This window comes from Rhododendron vialii, chromosome 4a (genome assembly GCF_030253575.1).
Source record: "Rhododendron vialii isolate Sample 1 chromosome 4a, ASM3025357v1".
Taxonomy (NCBI): Eukaryota; Viridiplantae; Streptophyta; class Magnoliopsida; order Ericales; family Ericaceae; genus Rhododendron; species Rhododendron vialii.
Genome location: NC_080560.1, coordinates 11228822 through 11244043, shown reverse-complemented (window position 1 = coordinate 11244043; position 15222 = coordinate 11228822). Strand labels below are relative to the sequence as shown.

Below are 15222 nucleotides of genomic sequence, written 5' to 3'. Positions count from 1 at the left end.
ACATATCGGATCCTCTCTTCCAACAACTAGAGAATCACACCCAAACCTAACCCTTGGTTTATAGACGACCTTTGTGACTGCAACAATCAGAATACACAAGAGAAAGCGACTATTGATAAAGTCCAACAAAGTTATTGTAGAAGGATCACATCGAACACCATCTTCCCTCCCCTTTCCCAACCCCAACATTAAAAATCCCCTCAAGAGACCCAGACGTAGAATTTACCACACATATGATCTGACTCTCCGCATGACTTCCGAAAAGACCCATAGCCACACTGTAGAACAACCAACAGTTTAACCAATCTCTCATTCCTCATTTCCCGCTTAAATATCCAAAAGGACCAATACAAACCATTCACTTCACTTTCTGATGCACCAAGACATGAAGATTACCACAAGAAACTTTCTAGCTTCACAACTACCTTTCAGACATCAACACATCACCTCAGCCATAGTCTAGGCTCTCCAACTATCTAAACAAGTAAATGAGAATCCCAAAGGTCATTTAAGATCACTCCGCCAACCATCTTGCTGAACCCCATGCTCATGCTAAGACTTCTTTTTGAAGTCCTTTCATGCTCCCTTCCCTTCCAACTTTAATCAGATAAAACTAACCAGAAGCCTTCATTGTGACGCTACTGAAAAAGACTGATCCACCAGAATGGAGGGTGAAAATAGTATTCTAAAATCTTGTCCAGGAAGATGGTAACTAATATAGTACTAGAGGTTCAGTTTTAGGAAGTCCTCGATCAAAATCGAGTTGTCTCATATCAATTTGTTGCTCCATTAGAAACATTATCGTGCACTCCGTTTCATGTGTCTTTAAGGAAACTGTTTAGTTAAATTTATCCACCATTATGTATCTCCTCATGCAAGGGTGACTTGTACATAAAAGGAGGGTGTGACTTGTGAGACTCTGTCTTAGACTCCATTGGGTCCATTCTTTATTAGTTTAAGCTTTTCAGGTAACTTCTAGTAAGTATTAACATGTTTGATGGAAACCCCAAGATCAGCATGTCTACATGACTACATGACAATTCGACTATGTCAACATTTGACTGCTGCTTCGAAAATTTTATACCAACCAAACAGAATTGGTGATTTCGGGTTGATTTACTAATGTACACAAGTAGATACTCTCCTGAAGGAAAACAATAGATTCCATTTCTTTTCAGGGATCCCAAATACCAAACAAAGTTCCCAGAAAGAGGAAAATACCTTTTTAAGGTAATCTTATGAATTATGATGGAGTGATACGTTAGTTGGACTTATTTCTACAATGATATATATCAGCCATTCAGCCTCCACTCATATCAATCAACACATATAGTGGATAGATTGGACAAGATAACCAACGAGAACATGTGTTACTTCACATTCACAAGTAACACAGTTATAATAAAATGACAATTGTCATCTCCAAACTAGATTTACCTGGTGAAAGCTACAGTGAAACTACAAACACACGAGAAATATTTTACTTAGAAATTAGCATAAAAAGAATGATTTGGAAATAAAGGATGAAATTTCTAAAAATCTGACAAAAAGGCAGTAATGCTAGAGAAGCACCTCTGAGATGGATGTAAATATAGTGCAATTGCAAACATTTTGATGTGTGCTAAGACAACGTAAGACATAACGATGTGAATCACTTAAAAGCCGTGATGCGAAGACCACAACTTTTCTTGCAGGATCTGATTTTGGACTCCAATCGACCACCTGGAGAAAGAACATACAAACTCATAATTATTCAACTCATACTTGTGGTTCATTAACAAAACAACAGAAAATTTGTCAGCACACCATTGAATAAACGTTCCGAATGTCATACCAATGAGATAATGCAGTTTTGTTTGACTTATTTATAGGATGGTGGAAAACAACCTACATTTTAGAAGAATAATTAAAACAGGGGAATGCTACTAAGTCAAAAGCACAGGCATGTAGAAGTTGTAGGATAAACAGGGATCGAAAAGGTCACCCTTGGAAAAGGGAAGACAGTTTCCCTTCATAACTATGTTTGAGCAGGAAGGAAATTATGAAGGAAGGGAGGTTTGACGGAAACTCATCACAAGAACGAAACATGGTTGATCCTTCTGTTGTCCATCACTTTATACCTTATCCCACCCTCATGGTCTTACCACGATGCAAGGACAAAAGAAACATCTTAAGAGTTGAGTAGGTCGGAAAAAGAAAGAGGCCTCCAGCTTTGGTTAGAAAGAATAACTGTTATTATTCTGCAGATTGCGGGGGGGGGGAGAAATTACGAAGCGATTATTGCATTAATAGCCCTGTAGGTTTTCCATTCCATACCTCCTGCGTATTTCATCTTCAGGAACTTTAGCAGTCTGAGTTAGAAAGTGATGCTATTGCAGAAAAGTAAATTCCATTCCCAAGTGTTCTATATTCACTTCATACAAGGGTCTAAAAGAAACTGAACAAATTTTAAAGACTAAGCCAGAGGCCACAGAAGATAAACAAGTTAGTAGTAGTAGAACTGCAATAGCTCGTCAGGTTCCAATTGCATTCTACATTAAAATTGTAACATCACAACTCAGAACTGGTTGAACAGAAATATATACATTTATGTATATACGTGCATATAGTGTAACCAGTCCTTACCATATCAAGAGGAGACATGTCTTCCAAGCTGCAAACAGCATGTACTCCAAGCTCCAGTAACAGAGGGAATGCTCCGAGAAACTGGAAACTCTCAGTACATCCCGCATCTAAGTATATAGTTGCGCCTTCAATGTGCTCTGATATCTGAACAAGATGAAGAAAAGTCTTCGAATAGCCCCCAAAATAAAAAGTGAAACTTCAGAAAGCATAAAAGTAATTGCAACTAAGAAAAAAAAGCCAATTAAGAAGCAATAAGAGAAGAACGCCAATCCCTCAACCACCACAGATTGATTCACGTATACATTGACAATTGGAAAAGAGCCCAAGCGTCTACAGAACGACAGCAGTTATATTTTCCTGCAAAGTTACCTGCTGGTGCTGCCCAATAGAAGAGAATTGATATAGCCATAGCATGCAACCTTTCTTGTTTGAAATACCACTACTGCTTCCCACATCAAAAAAAAACTATTTATATCAACACAATGGGCAGGGACAGACATTTATCCCAAGGGCTGCCTTGGAACCTCCTTGATTTTGGAAGAACTGAAGAACTAATTGTACGTTGTGCGGGGTAAGCCTCTAGACAACTCACACAGACCCACATCAACAGATACGATTATGGTGATCGCGAATGAGAAGTAATAAGCACCGTGAAGTCACAAGAAAGAGAGAGAGAGACAACAATCACACATGAGACGAGAATATACGGTTAAGTGTTAGCTACCATCCACAGGCAGTCAAAATGGCAGAAGGTTTTACTATCAGTGGATAATCAATGCTCCAAAGAGCTACAACGCAGTTTTCTAAGGAGAACAAAGCCATACTTTCCTCTCCCTCCAAGTCTAATTTCACCAATTAGGGGTTCCTTGGGATACAAGTACTTGCATATGAGGCAAAATATGCAAACCAACTTCCTGAAGTCCAAAGACACGTTAACCGCAAATCACTCGAGTTCAGATGAGTTGCGCCCGAGCGCAAACGGTCAGAAGCTCGATTGGCAACAACATTGTTCTGCTTGACAACGCACTCGATTGCAAGCAACCAGAGCTAAATAAAATGAGCCAATTTCCAGAAATATATAATATAAATTGAACATATCTTCCTATTGAGATCCTTGTTCATATGAGATCCTAATAGCACCACAAATAAAATTACAAATCATGTGTTTCTGGTTTCAAAAAACTATGTTGTGATTGTTTGTGAAATGCAATATGATGCCATATCTGACCCATCTCCTATCTATCAATGGAGAAGGGGCGGAGGAACTCAGGAGATAACACCGATTGGCACTCCCTATGATATTTGTTCTGCCACTGATAATGGGGAGTTCAATTTCTGAAATTACGATAACGAAAAAGCGTACTTGTCTGATGGAATCAAGGCAACATATGATGACATCAGCAAAGGCCATTTTGCGGTAGCCCTGATAGCCTTCAGCACATCACAATCACACCAGCTAGAAATCTGCAAACAAGTCCACCAAATCCACACAAAATTAGGGTAAGGTGACAGGCTCGTAGCCAAGATTATTATGCATAAGTGGGGGCGTGGGCGTATGAAACAAAAACTCATTCAAAGAATTTCTCCGTGCCTGGTTCATGGCATCTTTGAAGCCGGCTCAAACTTTCATTTTCCAATTTTGCCCGTATTTCAATTGAATATCTTTGAAAGAAGTTCTCTTTGGAACTTATGGAAAATAAAGGAAATTAAAAAAGTTTCCCTTCCATTGTATTGTTTGGTTGGGAGAAAAAGAGAGAAGAAAATAAAAATTTTAACTTCAGTGAATAGTAATTTTACCCTTCTATTTTCCTATAATTTCCTTCATTTTTCTTTTCTTTTCCTTTCCTTTATTTTCTTTTCCATATGTTCCAAACAGAGCCTTAGGGAAAATCGTAAACCGAAATAGCCAACTTACATCACTTTGTTTAGTTCAACTCTCATCTCATCTCATTTTTCTCTCTACACGTTTCTCAATACATTTTTCTCTCTATCCACCTCTCTCCACTCATTACCACTTATTACGTCAAAATAACTTTCAAAAAGTACCTACGACACACGATTCCCATCATGTATCCTTTTTGTTTAGAAATCCTACAATACGACCGCGTATCCTACCATTTATACGTGTATCCTAATCCTGTGTGTATCCTACAATTACTTATTCAAAAAAAGTCGGACCTTATTTCAAGAAGTGGAACCCCAAATGCATTAATCTAAGCTGTTTGATCTAATTATGACATCTTTCAAACCATTTGATAGAAATTCAACCTCAACGTAGGGCTTGTATAAAAGAAATAACCATACTTCGATTTTATTTTTTCTGACTTTTCTTTTCTAACAAATGGCACATAAAGCCTTAATGTAATAGGCCACAGTTGAGAGAGTTGAGAATTGAAATTTTGCATCTTAATTTTTTTTAAAATGTAAGCATAATTTGTTGATGTTATTAGGTGTATCTACTTTTTAATTATATATTAACTAGGGTTTACCCGTGCCTGAAGGCACGGCTCAAATATCAACTCAACTCACGTACGAGGAAGGGTTGATGTTCACCCAAAAAAAAAAAAATTACACAGGGGCCACAGAACCATTAGACATGAGGAAACCAACCCAAATTACAAAAGACTCTCAATTCCCAGCAAGTTTAACGCAATTGATCATAGGATATTGATCACCCTACCAACTATTCATAAACCCAATTGATCACAGGTATTGATCACCCTACCAACTATTCATAAACCTGATTGATCACAGGGTATTGATCACTCTACGTACTATTGATCACAACTGGCAAAACTGAAAAAAGAACCACCAAAAGGACACGTCGAGAACACACGTGTTTGATTTTTTTTTTCTTAGGTTAACAATTGCGCAGCCACACTGGGTATTGAATCTATTGATAAAAAATTCCTATAGTTCAAAACCTTGAATGCAACATAAAATTCCTAGAGTTCAAAATCTTGAGTGCTTAAAACTACGGTAAAAAAAAAAAACTAATGTTAGAACCCCTAGGAACGGCATTTAGATAGCAGGCTTTAAGGACAACACATTTACTTCAAACCATTAATAATAAAAAAATGTGAATCGGTAATAGTAAAAAACGTGAATTGTAGGCGTGAGTGTCAATCAAGGGACAAAATCAGTGGGATAGTAGCAAATCAGTGAGATTATAGAATTAACCATAATTGTAAAGGTCATCTATGATTATAGCCATAAAATCTGTATAGCCAAGGATAGGATTGTTACTCCCTATATATATGGGGACAATATCTCTGTAAATTATTATTGAGAAAGAAATAAAGTTGACATGGTATCAAAGCTACACGATCTCTAGTTCTCTGTTCACATCGATCCCTACCCATAGCCTACTTCTATCATTACCATCCCAAATGGGAGACACTGAAACTTCGGCGAAGTCCGGTGACTCTTTTACTGACCCTAATACACTACTCTCTGAATTATTCACCACCAAAATGACCGAGGTTCTGTCCAAAACCCAAGCCCTGACCGTGATCCCTGAACCTGCTGTTGTCCCGATTGGCATCAAGTTAGATGGTTCTAACTATGCTTTATGGTCCCAAGTTGTCGAGATGTACATCTCCAGCAAAGACAAGTTGGGCTACATCAATGGCAAGTTAACCCCGCCATCTCCGACTGACCCATCCTTCCGCAAATGGCGCACTGACAATGCCATTGTCAAAGGTTGGTTAATCAACTCCATGGATCCGGCGTTGATTGGAAACTTCATTCGATTTCCCACGGCCAAACTGGTCTGGGATTTTGTGGGTACCACCTACTTTGATGGTGGTGATACTTCTCAAGTCTACGATCTCCGGCGCCGTGTCTCTCATCTCCACCAAGTGGGTGGCTCTCTTGAAAAATACTACACCGACTTACAAAGCCTCTGGCGTGAGGTTGATTTTCGACGCCCCAATCCGATGGAATGCCCTGTTGATATTCATCGCTATAATAACCTCATCCAAGAAGAACGGGTGTATGTATTCTTGGATGGTCTTGACGACAAGCTGGCCAATATTCGCAGCGATGTGTTGCAGATGCACCCGTTTCCCACCGTGGAGCAAGCGTATGCCCATGTTGGCATGGAGGCTCTTCGCCGGGCCGTGATGAATGCTGGTGACCATGAGTCTCCTCCTGAGGCAGTGCTTGCTTCGCAAGGCCTCAAACTTGTACCGTTGGGTTCCTCTAGATCGGACTCTCAGAATAATGAGAAATCTTTCGCCAAGACCCGTACCCCATCCGATGTTCTCAAATGCTCTCATTGCCACAATACGAAGCACACACGTGAAAACTGCTTCCAGTTGCATGGGTATCCCGATTGGTGGCATGAACTCTAAGCCTGAAAAAAACGAGACGCCACTGGTACAGTTGAAGGCACGGGAAAGGCTGATGTGGTGGCAGCCGAACCTCATCTCTCTCTCATCCCGCCCTCTTCTATGGATCTAGGTAACCTCTATCATGCCTTACTTAGTCACCGTCAAGATATGGACAGAAGCGATTGGCTTCTCGACTCCGGGGCCACGGATCATATGACCTTTGATCCTGCGGATTTCTCTCATCGCTCATCTCCAAGGCGTACCAGTATTGCTAATGCTAATGGCGTGGTCTCACCTGTCACAGGGGCAGGATCTGTGACCCTATCCCCCTCTCTTTATTTATCCAATACTCTTCTTGTTCCCTCGTTATCCCACAAGTTATTATCAGTTAGTCGGATTACTACCGATCTAAACTGTGTGGTGCTAATGTTTTCCGATTTTTGTCTTATTCAGGATATTCTCACTAAAGAGATAATTGGGCGTGGTACTAAGAGGGGGGGATTATACTACATGGAAGATTTCAGTTCGGGTCATGCGCATCATGTGTCTTCTTCACCTGGCTCCAAAACTCAACAGATTTGGTTGTGGCATCGTCGTTTGGGACATCCGTCATTTGGGTACTTACAGCATGTGATTCCGGATTTATTTTCCAACGTAAAGGCTTCTAAATTTCATTGTGATATTTGTATTTTAGCCAAAAGCCACCGTGTTCCTTATCCAATAAGCATGAATAAAAGTGATACACCTTTTGCTTTAATTCATTCTGATGTATGGGGACCCTCTCCTTTATCTATTGTTTCTGGTATACGTTGGTTTGTGCTATTTGTTGATGACTGCACCCGAATAACCTGGCTATATTTGTTGAAACATAAGGATGAAGTGTTTAGTGTCTTTTAGTCCTTTCATGCTATTGTTAAGACCCAGTTCTCCGCTCAGATCCGAATTCTCCACTCAGACAATGGTGGTGAATATGTTAATCGCCATTTTGATTCTTATTTCCAACAACAAGGTCTTCTCCGCCAGACCACATGTTCCGGAACCCCTCAGCAAAATAGGGTCGCTGAACGGAAGAATCAACATATCCTTGAGACTGCCCGGGCCCTCCTTCTAGGCGCTCATGTCCCCACACGCCATTGGCCCAATGCAGTAACTACTGTTGTACATTTAATCAACCACCTTCCATCAAAAGTCTTAGATCTTAAGACTCTACTACAATGCTTATCAGCCTCGGTCTCTCTACCTTCTGTCCTCATGCTCCTTCCTCGCATATTTGGGTGTGTGGCGTATGTGCACCTTCCTAAAAACCAATGCACCAAACTCGATCCATGTGCTCTTCGGTGCCTCTTCTTTGGATATGCTGCACATCAAAAAGGCTACCTGTGCTATGATCCTGCTACCAGGCGTAACTATGTGACTATGGATGTCACCTTTTTGGAGTCTGAACTATTTTATCCGTCTTCAGCACCCACTTCTTCTCTTCAGGGGGAGACAATAGATGAAGAGTTGAATTGGCTGAGCTTTGATTGGCTTGAAAATCAGAATGACACACCGATAATTGGCGAGGAATCAAGGGATACATCTTCAGGGCCAGACATGCCCTCTGAATCTAGAGGGCCCTCGGCAACTGAGACCACACCATCAGGAGAAGAACCAGAATCCCCCCATCTTTCAGTACCTGTAGACCCTTCTCCTGAGAATATTCCTGAGGTAAACAATTTCACCACCACCTCCTTTATGAATAATATGGATACTCCTGCTGGATATACTCTACTTTTCAGGCATAATCGTGGCAAGCCACCAAACAGATACTCCCCGGACATTGAGGAAAGAAGGTCGAGGTATCCAATTGCCAATTATGTTTCCACCGGAAAGCTCTCTGGACCTCTCAAGACAATCGCACATGAGCTCTCTGCATGTCTGATAAGCACCTAAATTTGCTTAATCAGGGTGCTTAAGTCCCTTAGTTTGTAGATGTAATAGTTATAATTTGTCATTTTTATTCAATAATGCTCGTAAGGTAGTTTGTTAAGTGTTTCAGGCAAAACATCCTTAAAGGGCGTATTTTGATCAAGAGGCTAATTTCCAAAGAAGTTCTAGTATCATTGCCCAGTGGAACTTCTGCCAGCATGACCTAAGAGCGAAGGCATGAAGCGTCGGGCAAGCCGACGAGCCATCGGGTGCCAAGTCTTGAACGTTGCCTGAAGACCTGAAGATAAGCTACGCGTATCGATACAGCCCTAATGCGTATCGATATGCATTAGCTTCGTGGGAAGTCAGAGACTTCCGTATCGATACGGAATAAGGGCCGTATCGATACGGGAGAGCTACGGGAGATGGTCCATTTTGACTTAACAGCATGGTATCGATACTTAGCTTATTCTGTATCGATATAAGGAGCCTTCGGCCAGATATTTCTTACTTTTTGGGCTTTCCATTTATGGAATACTTGCCTTTATTAGTATGTTTCTTAGATATTTTTGTGAGAGAGTGCCCATTTTGTATAAATAGGGGGTTCCTTCTCTCTCCTTGTATCTAGCCCATTACTACTTTTAGGTTTTTCTCCATTAATGTCTTCTTAAGCTTTTCAAGTTGTAATTTCTCAAGAACACTTCAAGGTATTCACATTACGTTAATTTCTCGAGTTTTAAAGTTATTCGCAGGTGTTGGATCTTTTACAATATCAAGTTTATTTTCGTTTTATTCGGTTAAGCATGTTCTCAATAATTAGCAAGCTTTCTAGTTTCTTCATTATGTTTGAGTAGTCGATTAGGCTTGGCCACGGGGTGACCAATGCCTCGTGACTTATGTTTATCTTGCCCTTCTCAACTAAAAACTTGAAGTTTGGTTTGTAAATGTGTGTGGCTCGCTTTTTATGTAACAAAACTTGTCGATGTTAATCTCCGGTGATCATATGCTTGCTCATGTGGTTCTGTGAGCTATGTCTCGCCTCGTGTTTGCCAAAAGAATGAAAGAGCTCACTTGTTTACTAAACTACACTTCTAGTCTTTAATGGTTTCCTAGCTAAATCCTCCGGTTGATAGCCTATGCCGTGCGATTCAACCGTGTTTTCGTTGAGAATGGTTTGATGGCTAAAGTTACGGGCATTCGTTACCCTAACGCCTTGCCGCTTGTTAAATTAAGTTTAAACTCATTTTCTAGTCGTTTTTATAAGTGTTTATCACCATTCAAAGCAAAATCAAAAGTTGGCCGCCTGAACGCCACAAACCCTCGCTTCTAAAAATCTTAGCAAGCTATAAAGAATTTTCTCTGTGGGAACGATACCGGACTTCCGGATATTATGCTGACTACGACCTAGCCCTACGCACGGGGTAAATCGACCTATTCCAACGGTTAGGTTGGGACGAAGCATATTTTGGCGCCGTTGCCGGGGATCTTTCTTATATAGCTTATTAGGAGGTTCGACAAACCATTGTAAGTATTCCATTTAATTTTCCTTTATGCATTGCATACTAATTCTAGTGGATACCTCTAACCGATCATACTATCAGCTTGAGGTGTAACGAAGCTAGTGTTGGTATCTATTGCCTTTTGTTTTCTTGTCTTGTACATGTATATTGAGGCGGCGACATAGCCCCTCAGAATTGTCTTGAGAGAGAGGTGGCGGCATAGCCCCTCCAGTTTGGTTTTTCTTATTGCAGAGCGGTTCTATAGCTCTTAATCGGTAAAAGCAGAGGTTCATGCTTGTGGTTTATCGTAGTCCTCGCTCAAACTGACTGCATCGATCTAGCTCTTCACCTCACGTAAGAAACAGAAATCTCCGAGCTTACTCTCCACCAAGTAGATATTCTCGGCTGTATTCTCCATCAAAAACATCAATGGCAGATGAGGAAGCTACTCCGGGTAGGACTCTTCAGGACTATTTGAATCTGGAACGGGTCACTCAACTGTCACCGATAGTTTTTCCACGGCCCACCACTGTTGCAAACACATTCGTGTTCAAATCAGACTATCATCGTTGCATTCCTTTCTTCCATGGTATGGAGCGCGAAGATCCGTACCAACATATCCGGGAATTTGAAGAAACCCTCCAATCTTTTGTTACTGTGGATGCGCATCTCAACCAAGCAAGATTGAGGCTTTTCCCATTCACTTTGAAGGACAAGGCAAAGACTTGGTTTCATTCATTGAAGCCTCAATCCTTGACTACATGGGAGGAAGTTCAAGACATTTTTCACAAGAAGTTCTTTCCGGCCAGCCGAACCAAGCTCTTGATGGATCAGATTCAAACCTTTAAACAACGAGACAGAGAAGCTTTCCACCAATATTGGGAGCATTATAAGGATTTGCTTGCAGCAGTACCCCACCACAACTTTGCTTTGTATCAGTTAATTCACTATTTCCATATGGGCTGCTCACAACAAAGCAAGCAATTGCTCGACACTATGTGCTTCGGGGGTTTTATGAATAAGTCTCCTGACGAAGGCTGGGATTACTTGGATGAGTTGGCTAAGAAGTCTTTAACTTGGAGTTTCGAGGATGTCGGGGACAGAGCTATGGCTAGTCAAGGCCCTGAAGGTTCCAGGAAATTTTCTATCAATGAGCACCAAGCAAATGAAACACGGATGGAACAATTGGCGCAAAAGTTGGAGAAGTTAGAATTAAAAGGAGTGAAGGAAGTCAAAGCGGTGAGCGCAATAGAGGAACTTTGTGCTATTTGCGAAACGATGGTTCATTCAATCGATAAATTTTTATCCATTCCCACTCTCAAGTAGCACTACAGCAACCTAAATCTTTCGATTAAAGAAGTTAGCGCAGTCAACCAACGTTTTGAACCGTTTCCCCAAAACTTCAACCAAGGTCAAAGGCAACATCCGGGATTCTGTTGGAACAATTAGATTGAAGGAGGACCTTCTCAAGCACCTCCCGGATCTCAAATGCAACCCTGGCGGCCTGTTCAAGGCCAAGGGCAGCCTCGTTTTCCATAAGGAACACCTGGTTTTGTACTGTCTGGACCTTTCCAAGGATCTAATCAGTTTCAACCCCCGCCAAGGCGATCTTTGGAAGATCCTCTCCAATCCTTCATGCAAGCTCAATCGAATTACAACGAGAATAACACCCAAATGATGGGAGAGCTGAAGAACCAAATGGGGAAGATAACCACATCTATCGGGCTTCTCCAGCAAGAAAGGGGCAAGTTTCCTACTCAGCCACAAGCCAACCCACAAGGCCAACTCCTTATTGGTAGCTCTTCGGTACCCCCGCCCGAGCAAGCTCAAGCAATAATTACTCTAAGGAGTGGCAAGTCAGTCGACAATCTTGTGATCAACCTGCCGATTCCTCCTATTCTAGTGCCATCATCTACATCGACAAGTTCTACCGCAACGGAGGAATATATCGAGCAAGCTTTGGAGGAAGATGGGGAATCTCCCGTGCAAGGTTCAAAGGAAGCTGAAGCTGAGATCACTCAGCCACAAGTCTCCCCCATTCCGGCACCCTATCCTTCCCAATTGAAAAAGCCATTTCCTCCATCCAAGGATGCCGATATACTTGACGTGTTCAAAAAGGTCAATGTGAACATCCCTTTAATGGATGCCATTAAGCAAATTCCTTCATATGCCAAGTTTTTGAAGGACTTATGCACCCAAAAGCGCAAGCTTAATGTGCACAAGAAAGTGCTTCTTACCGAGCAAGTTAGCCAAATTTTCCAAACGAATCTTGCACCTAAATACAAAGACCCCGGATGTCCTACAATTGCAATTACTATTGGGGGTAAGAGAGTAGAGCAAGCTCCCTTGGATTTGGGGGCAAGTGTGAATTTGCTACCGTACTCGGTGTACCAAGAGCTCGGTTTGGGGGAGATGAAGCCTACGCTAGTTACTCTTCAATTGGCGGATAGGAGTGTCCGAATCCCTCGTGGCATGGTGGAAGATGTATTGGTCCAAGTTGATCAATTTGTATATCCCGTAGACTTTGTTGTCTTGGATACTTGTCCGTCGTCTTCATCACCATTGTCTACTCCCGTTATCCTTAGGCGGCCGTTTTTAGCAACCTCGGATGCCGTAATCAACTGTCGGAATGGACTATTGAACATGTCTTTTGGTAACATGAAGATGGAGGTTAATATGTTCAACGTTGGAGTTCAAATGGGTGACGATGACGATTGCCAAAGTGTCCATCTTGTGGATACCTTGATTCAAGATCATGTAGATGAATTCTTGTATACGGACCCTTTGGAGGTAGCTCTTACCTCTGAAGAGGCCGCCTTTCTTGAATCCAAGGAGATGGAGTCTCTCTTTTCCTTGCTCAATGGAGAAGAGGGCGTTGAGGGAATTTGCGGAGTTGCACCGTGGCTTCCAAAGTTTGAAGAGTTGCCTCATCTTGAGCGAAAAACATTACTTTCTAGCGTTGAGCCGCATACTATTGAGTTGAAAGCACTACCGGACACTTTGAAATTTGCGTTCCTTGGCGAGAGCAATACATTTCCGGTGGTCATATCGTCTTCCCTTGAGGAACTCCAAGAAGAGAAATTGTTGGTAGTTTTGCGGAGGCATACAAAGGCAATAGGATGGACTATCGCGGATATTCACGACATCTCTCATTCTCTATGCTCTCATCACATTTATTTGGAGGAGGATGTTAAACCATAGCGCCAACCTCAACGCCGGCTCAATCCAATTATGAAAAATGTTGTTCGGGCAGAAATTCTTAAATTGCTTGACGTTGGGATTATCTATCCTATCGCCGATTCTAAGTGGGTGAGCCCTATCCAAGTTGTTCCAAAGAAGGCGGGCGTAACCGTGGTGCAGAATGAAAAAGGTGAGCTTGTCCCGACCCGTGTGACTACCGGGTGGTGAGTGTGCATAGACTATCGCAAGTTGAATGCGAGCACACGCAAGGATCACTTTCCTCTTCCCTTCATTGATCAAATCTTGGAGAGAATCGCCGGTCATGCCTTTTGCTGTTTCCTTGATGGGTATTCGGGCTATAACCAAATAGAAGTGGCCTTGTCCGACCAAGAGAAAACGACGTTCACATGCCCATTCGGGACCTTTGCTTATAGACGCATGCCATTCGACTTGTGTAATGCTCCTGGCACCTTCTTAAGATGTATGATGGGAATTTTCAGCGATATGATCGAAAAAATTGTTGAAGTCTTCATGGATGATTTTTCTGTGTTTGGTGACTCTTTTGAGTCATGTCTTGCCAACTTGGAGAAGGTCTTAACGCGATGCGAGGAGAAAAATTTGGTTCTCAACTGGGAGAAGTGCCATTTTATGGTCACTCAGGGGATTGTGCTCAGACATATCGTATCGGCCAAGGGTATTGAGGTAGACGAGGCCAAGATTGACCTTATTTCCAATCTCCCTACTCCGAAGTGCATTAAAGACATTCGGTCCTTCCTTGGCCATGCCGGTGTCTATCGGCGCTTCATCAAGGACTTTAGCGCAATCTCAAGGCCGCTTTGCCACCTTTTATCCAAAGATGTCCCCTTTGAATGGACTACTGCATGTGAGCTGGCGTTCATTAAGCTCAAAGCTAGTCTCACCACACCGCCCATTGTTCAAACGCCCGACTGGAATCTTCCATTTGAATTGATGTGCGATGCGAGCGACTATGCCGTCGGAGCCGTTCTTGGCCAAAGAAAGGACAAGCATCCGTGGGTGATTTATTATGCAAGCAAGACGCTGAATGATGCTCAAATGAACTACTCCACTACGGAGAAAGAACTTCTTGCCATAGTATTTGCCTTGGACAAATTCCGGTCTTACCTAGTTGGTACTCCGATCACGATTTATATCGATCACTCAACACTCAAATACCTTTTCACCAAGCAAGATGCAAAGGCCCTTTTGATCCGGTGGATCCTTCTTTTACAAGAATTTGACATCACCATCAAGGATAAGAAAGGGGTAGAAAACGTGGTGGCCGATCATTTGTCACGCTTAGATTTTGAGGACCGTACTTCTCACATACCCATTGGAGACACTTTTTCCGATGAGCAACTTTTCGGTGTATCTCAAGCCCCGTGGTTTGCTGACATTGTCAATTACTTGGTTACGGGCTTGATTCCAACCCATTGGTCCTCTCATGAGCGCCGGCGATTCCTTGCTGAAGTGAAACACTTTTATTATGATGATCCATATTTGTTCAAGTACTGTCCCGACCAGATCATCCGCCAATGTGTTCCTGATTCTGACCAACGTGCAATCCTACAATTTTGCCATTCTGAAGCATGTGGTGGACATTTTTCTGTGAGGAAGACTGCCGCCAAGATACAACAATACGGTTTTTATTGGCCGAC

General features: G+C 42.0%; 2 protein-coding genes across 5 annotated transcripts in view; one reads left to right on the top strand and one right to left on the bottom strand.

Annotated features, from left to right (window-relative positions):
• LOC131321747 (sec1 family domain-containing protein MIP3) overlaps positions 1-15222 on the bottom strand; it is a 30004-nt gene that overhangs the window by 4601 nt on the left and 10181 nt on the right. The window contains exons 1-4 of one of the 4 annotated variants that reach the window (XM_058352665.1): positions 4217-4336; positions 3989-4089; positions 2626-2769; positions 1573-1722 (exon numbers count right to left, since the gene is read on the bottom strand). In XM_058352665.1, coding sequence (XP_058208648.1) covers positions 1573-1722; positions 2626-2769; positions 3989-4036 — 342 coding nt within the window. In that variant the 5' untranslated portion in view covers positions 4037-4089; positions 4217-4336. Of the gene's footprint in view, positions 1-1572; positions 1723-2625; positions 2770-3988; positions 4186-4216; positions 4337-15222 lie in introns of those variants that run through there. The other 3 variants (XM_058352664.1, XM_058352666.1, XM_058352667.1) reach the window with 3 other exon arrangements.
• LOC131323665 (uncharacterized) lies at positions 10796-13567 on the top strand. The gene is made up of 2 exons (XM_058355512.1): positions 10796-11647; positions 11954-13567. The coding sequence occupies exons 1-2, from the start codon at positions 10796-10798 to the stop codon at positions 13565-13567; spliced, it is 2466 nt and encodes an 821-aa protein (XP_058211495.1).

Bases quoted from the DNA above. Each gene is read 5' to 3' on its own strand.
- LOC131323665 (XM_058355512.1), top strand. From the start codon at position 10,796: ATGGCAGATGAGGAAGCTACTCCGGGTAGGACTCTTCAGGACTATTTG. The intron at 11,648-11,953 runs GTTCATTCAATC...GGATCTAATCAG, and splicing joins GTGCTATTTGCGAAACGATG to TTTCAACCCCCGCCAAGGCG.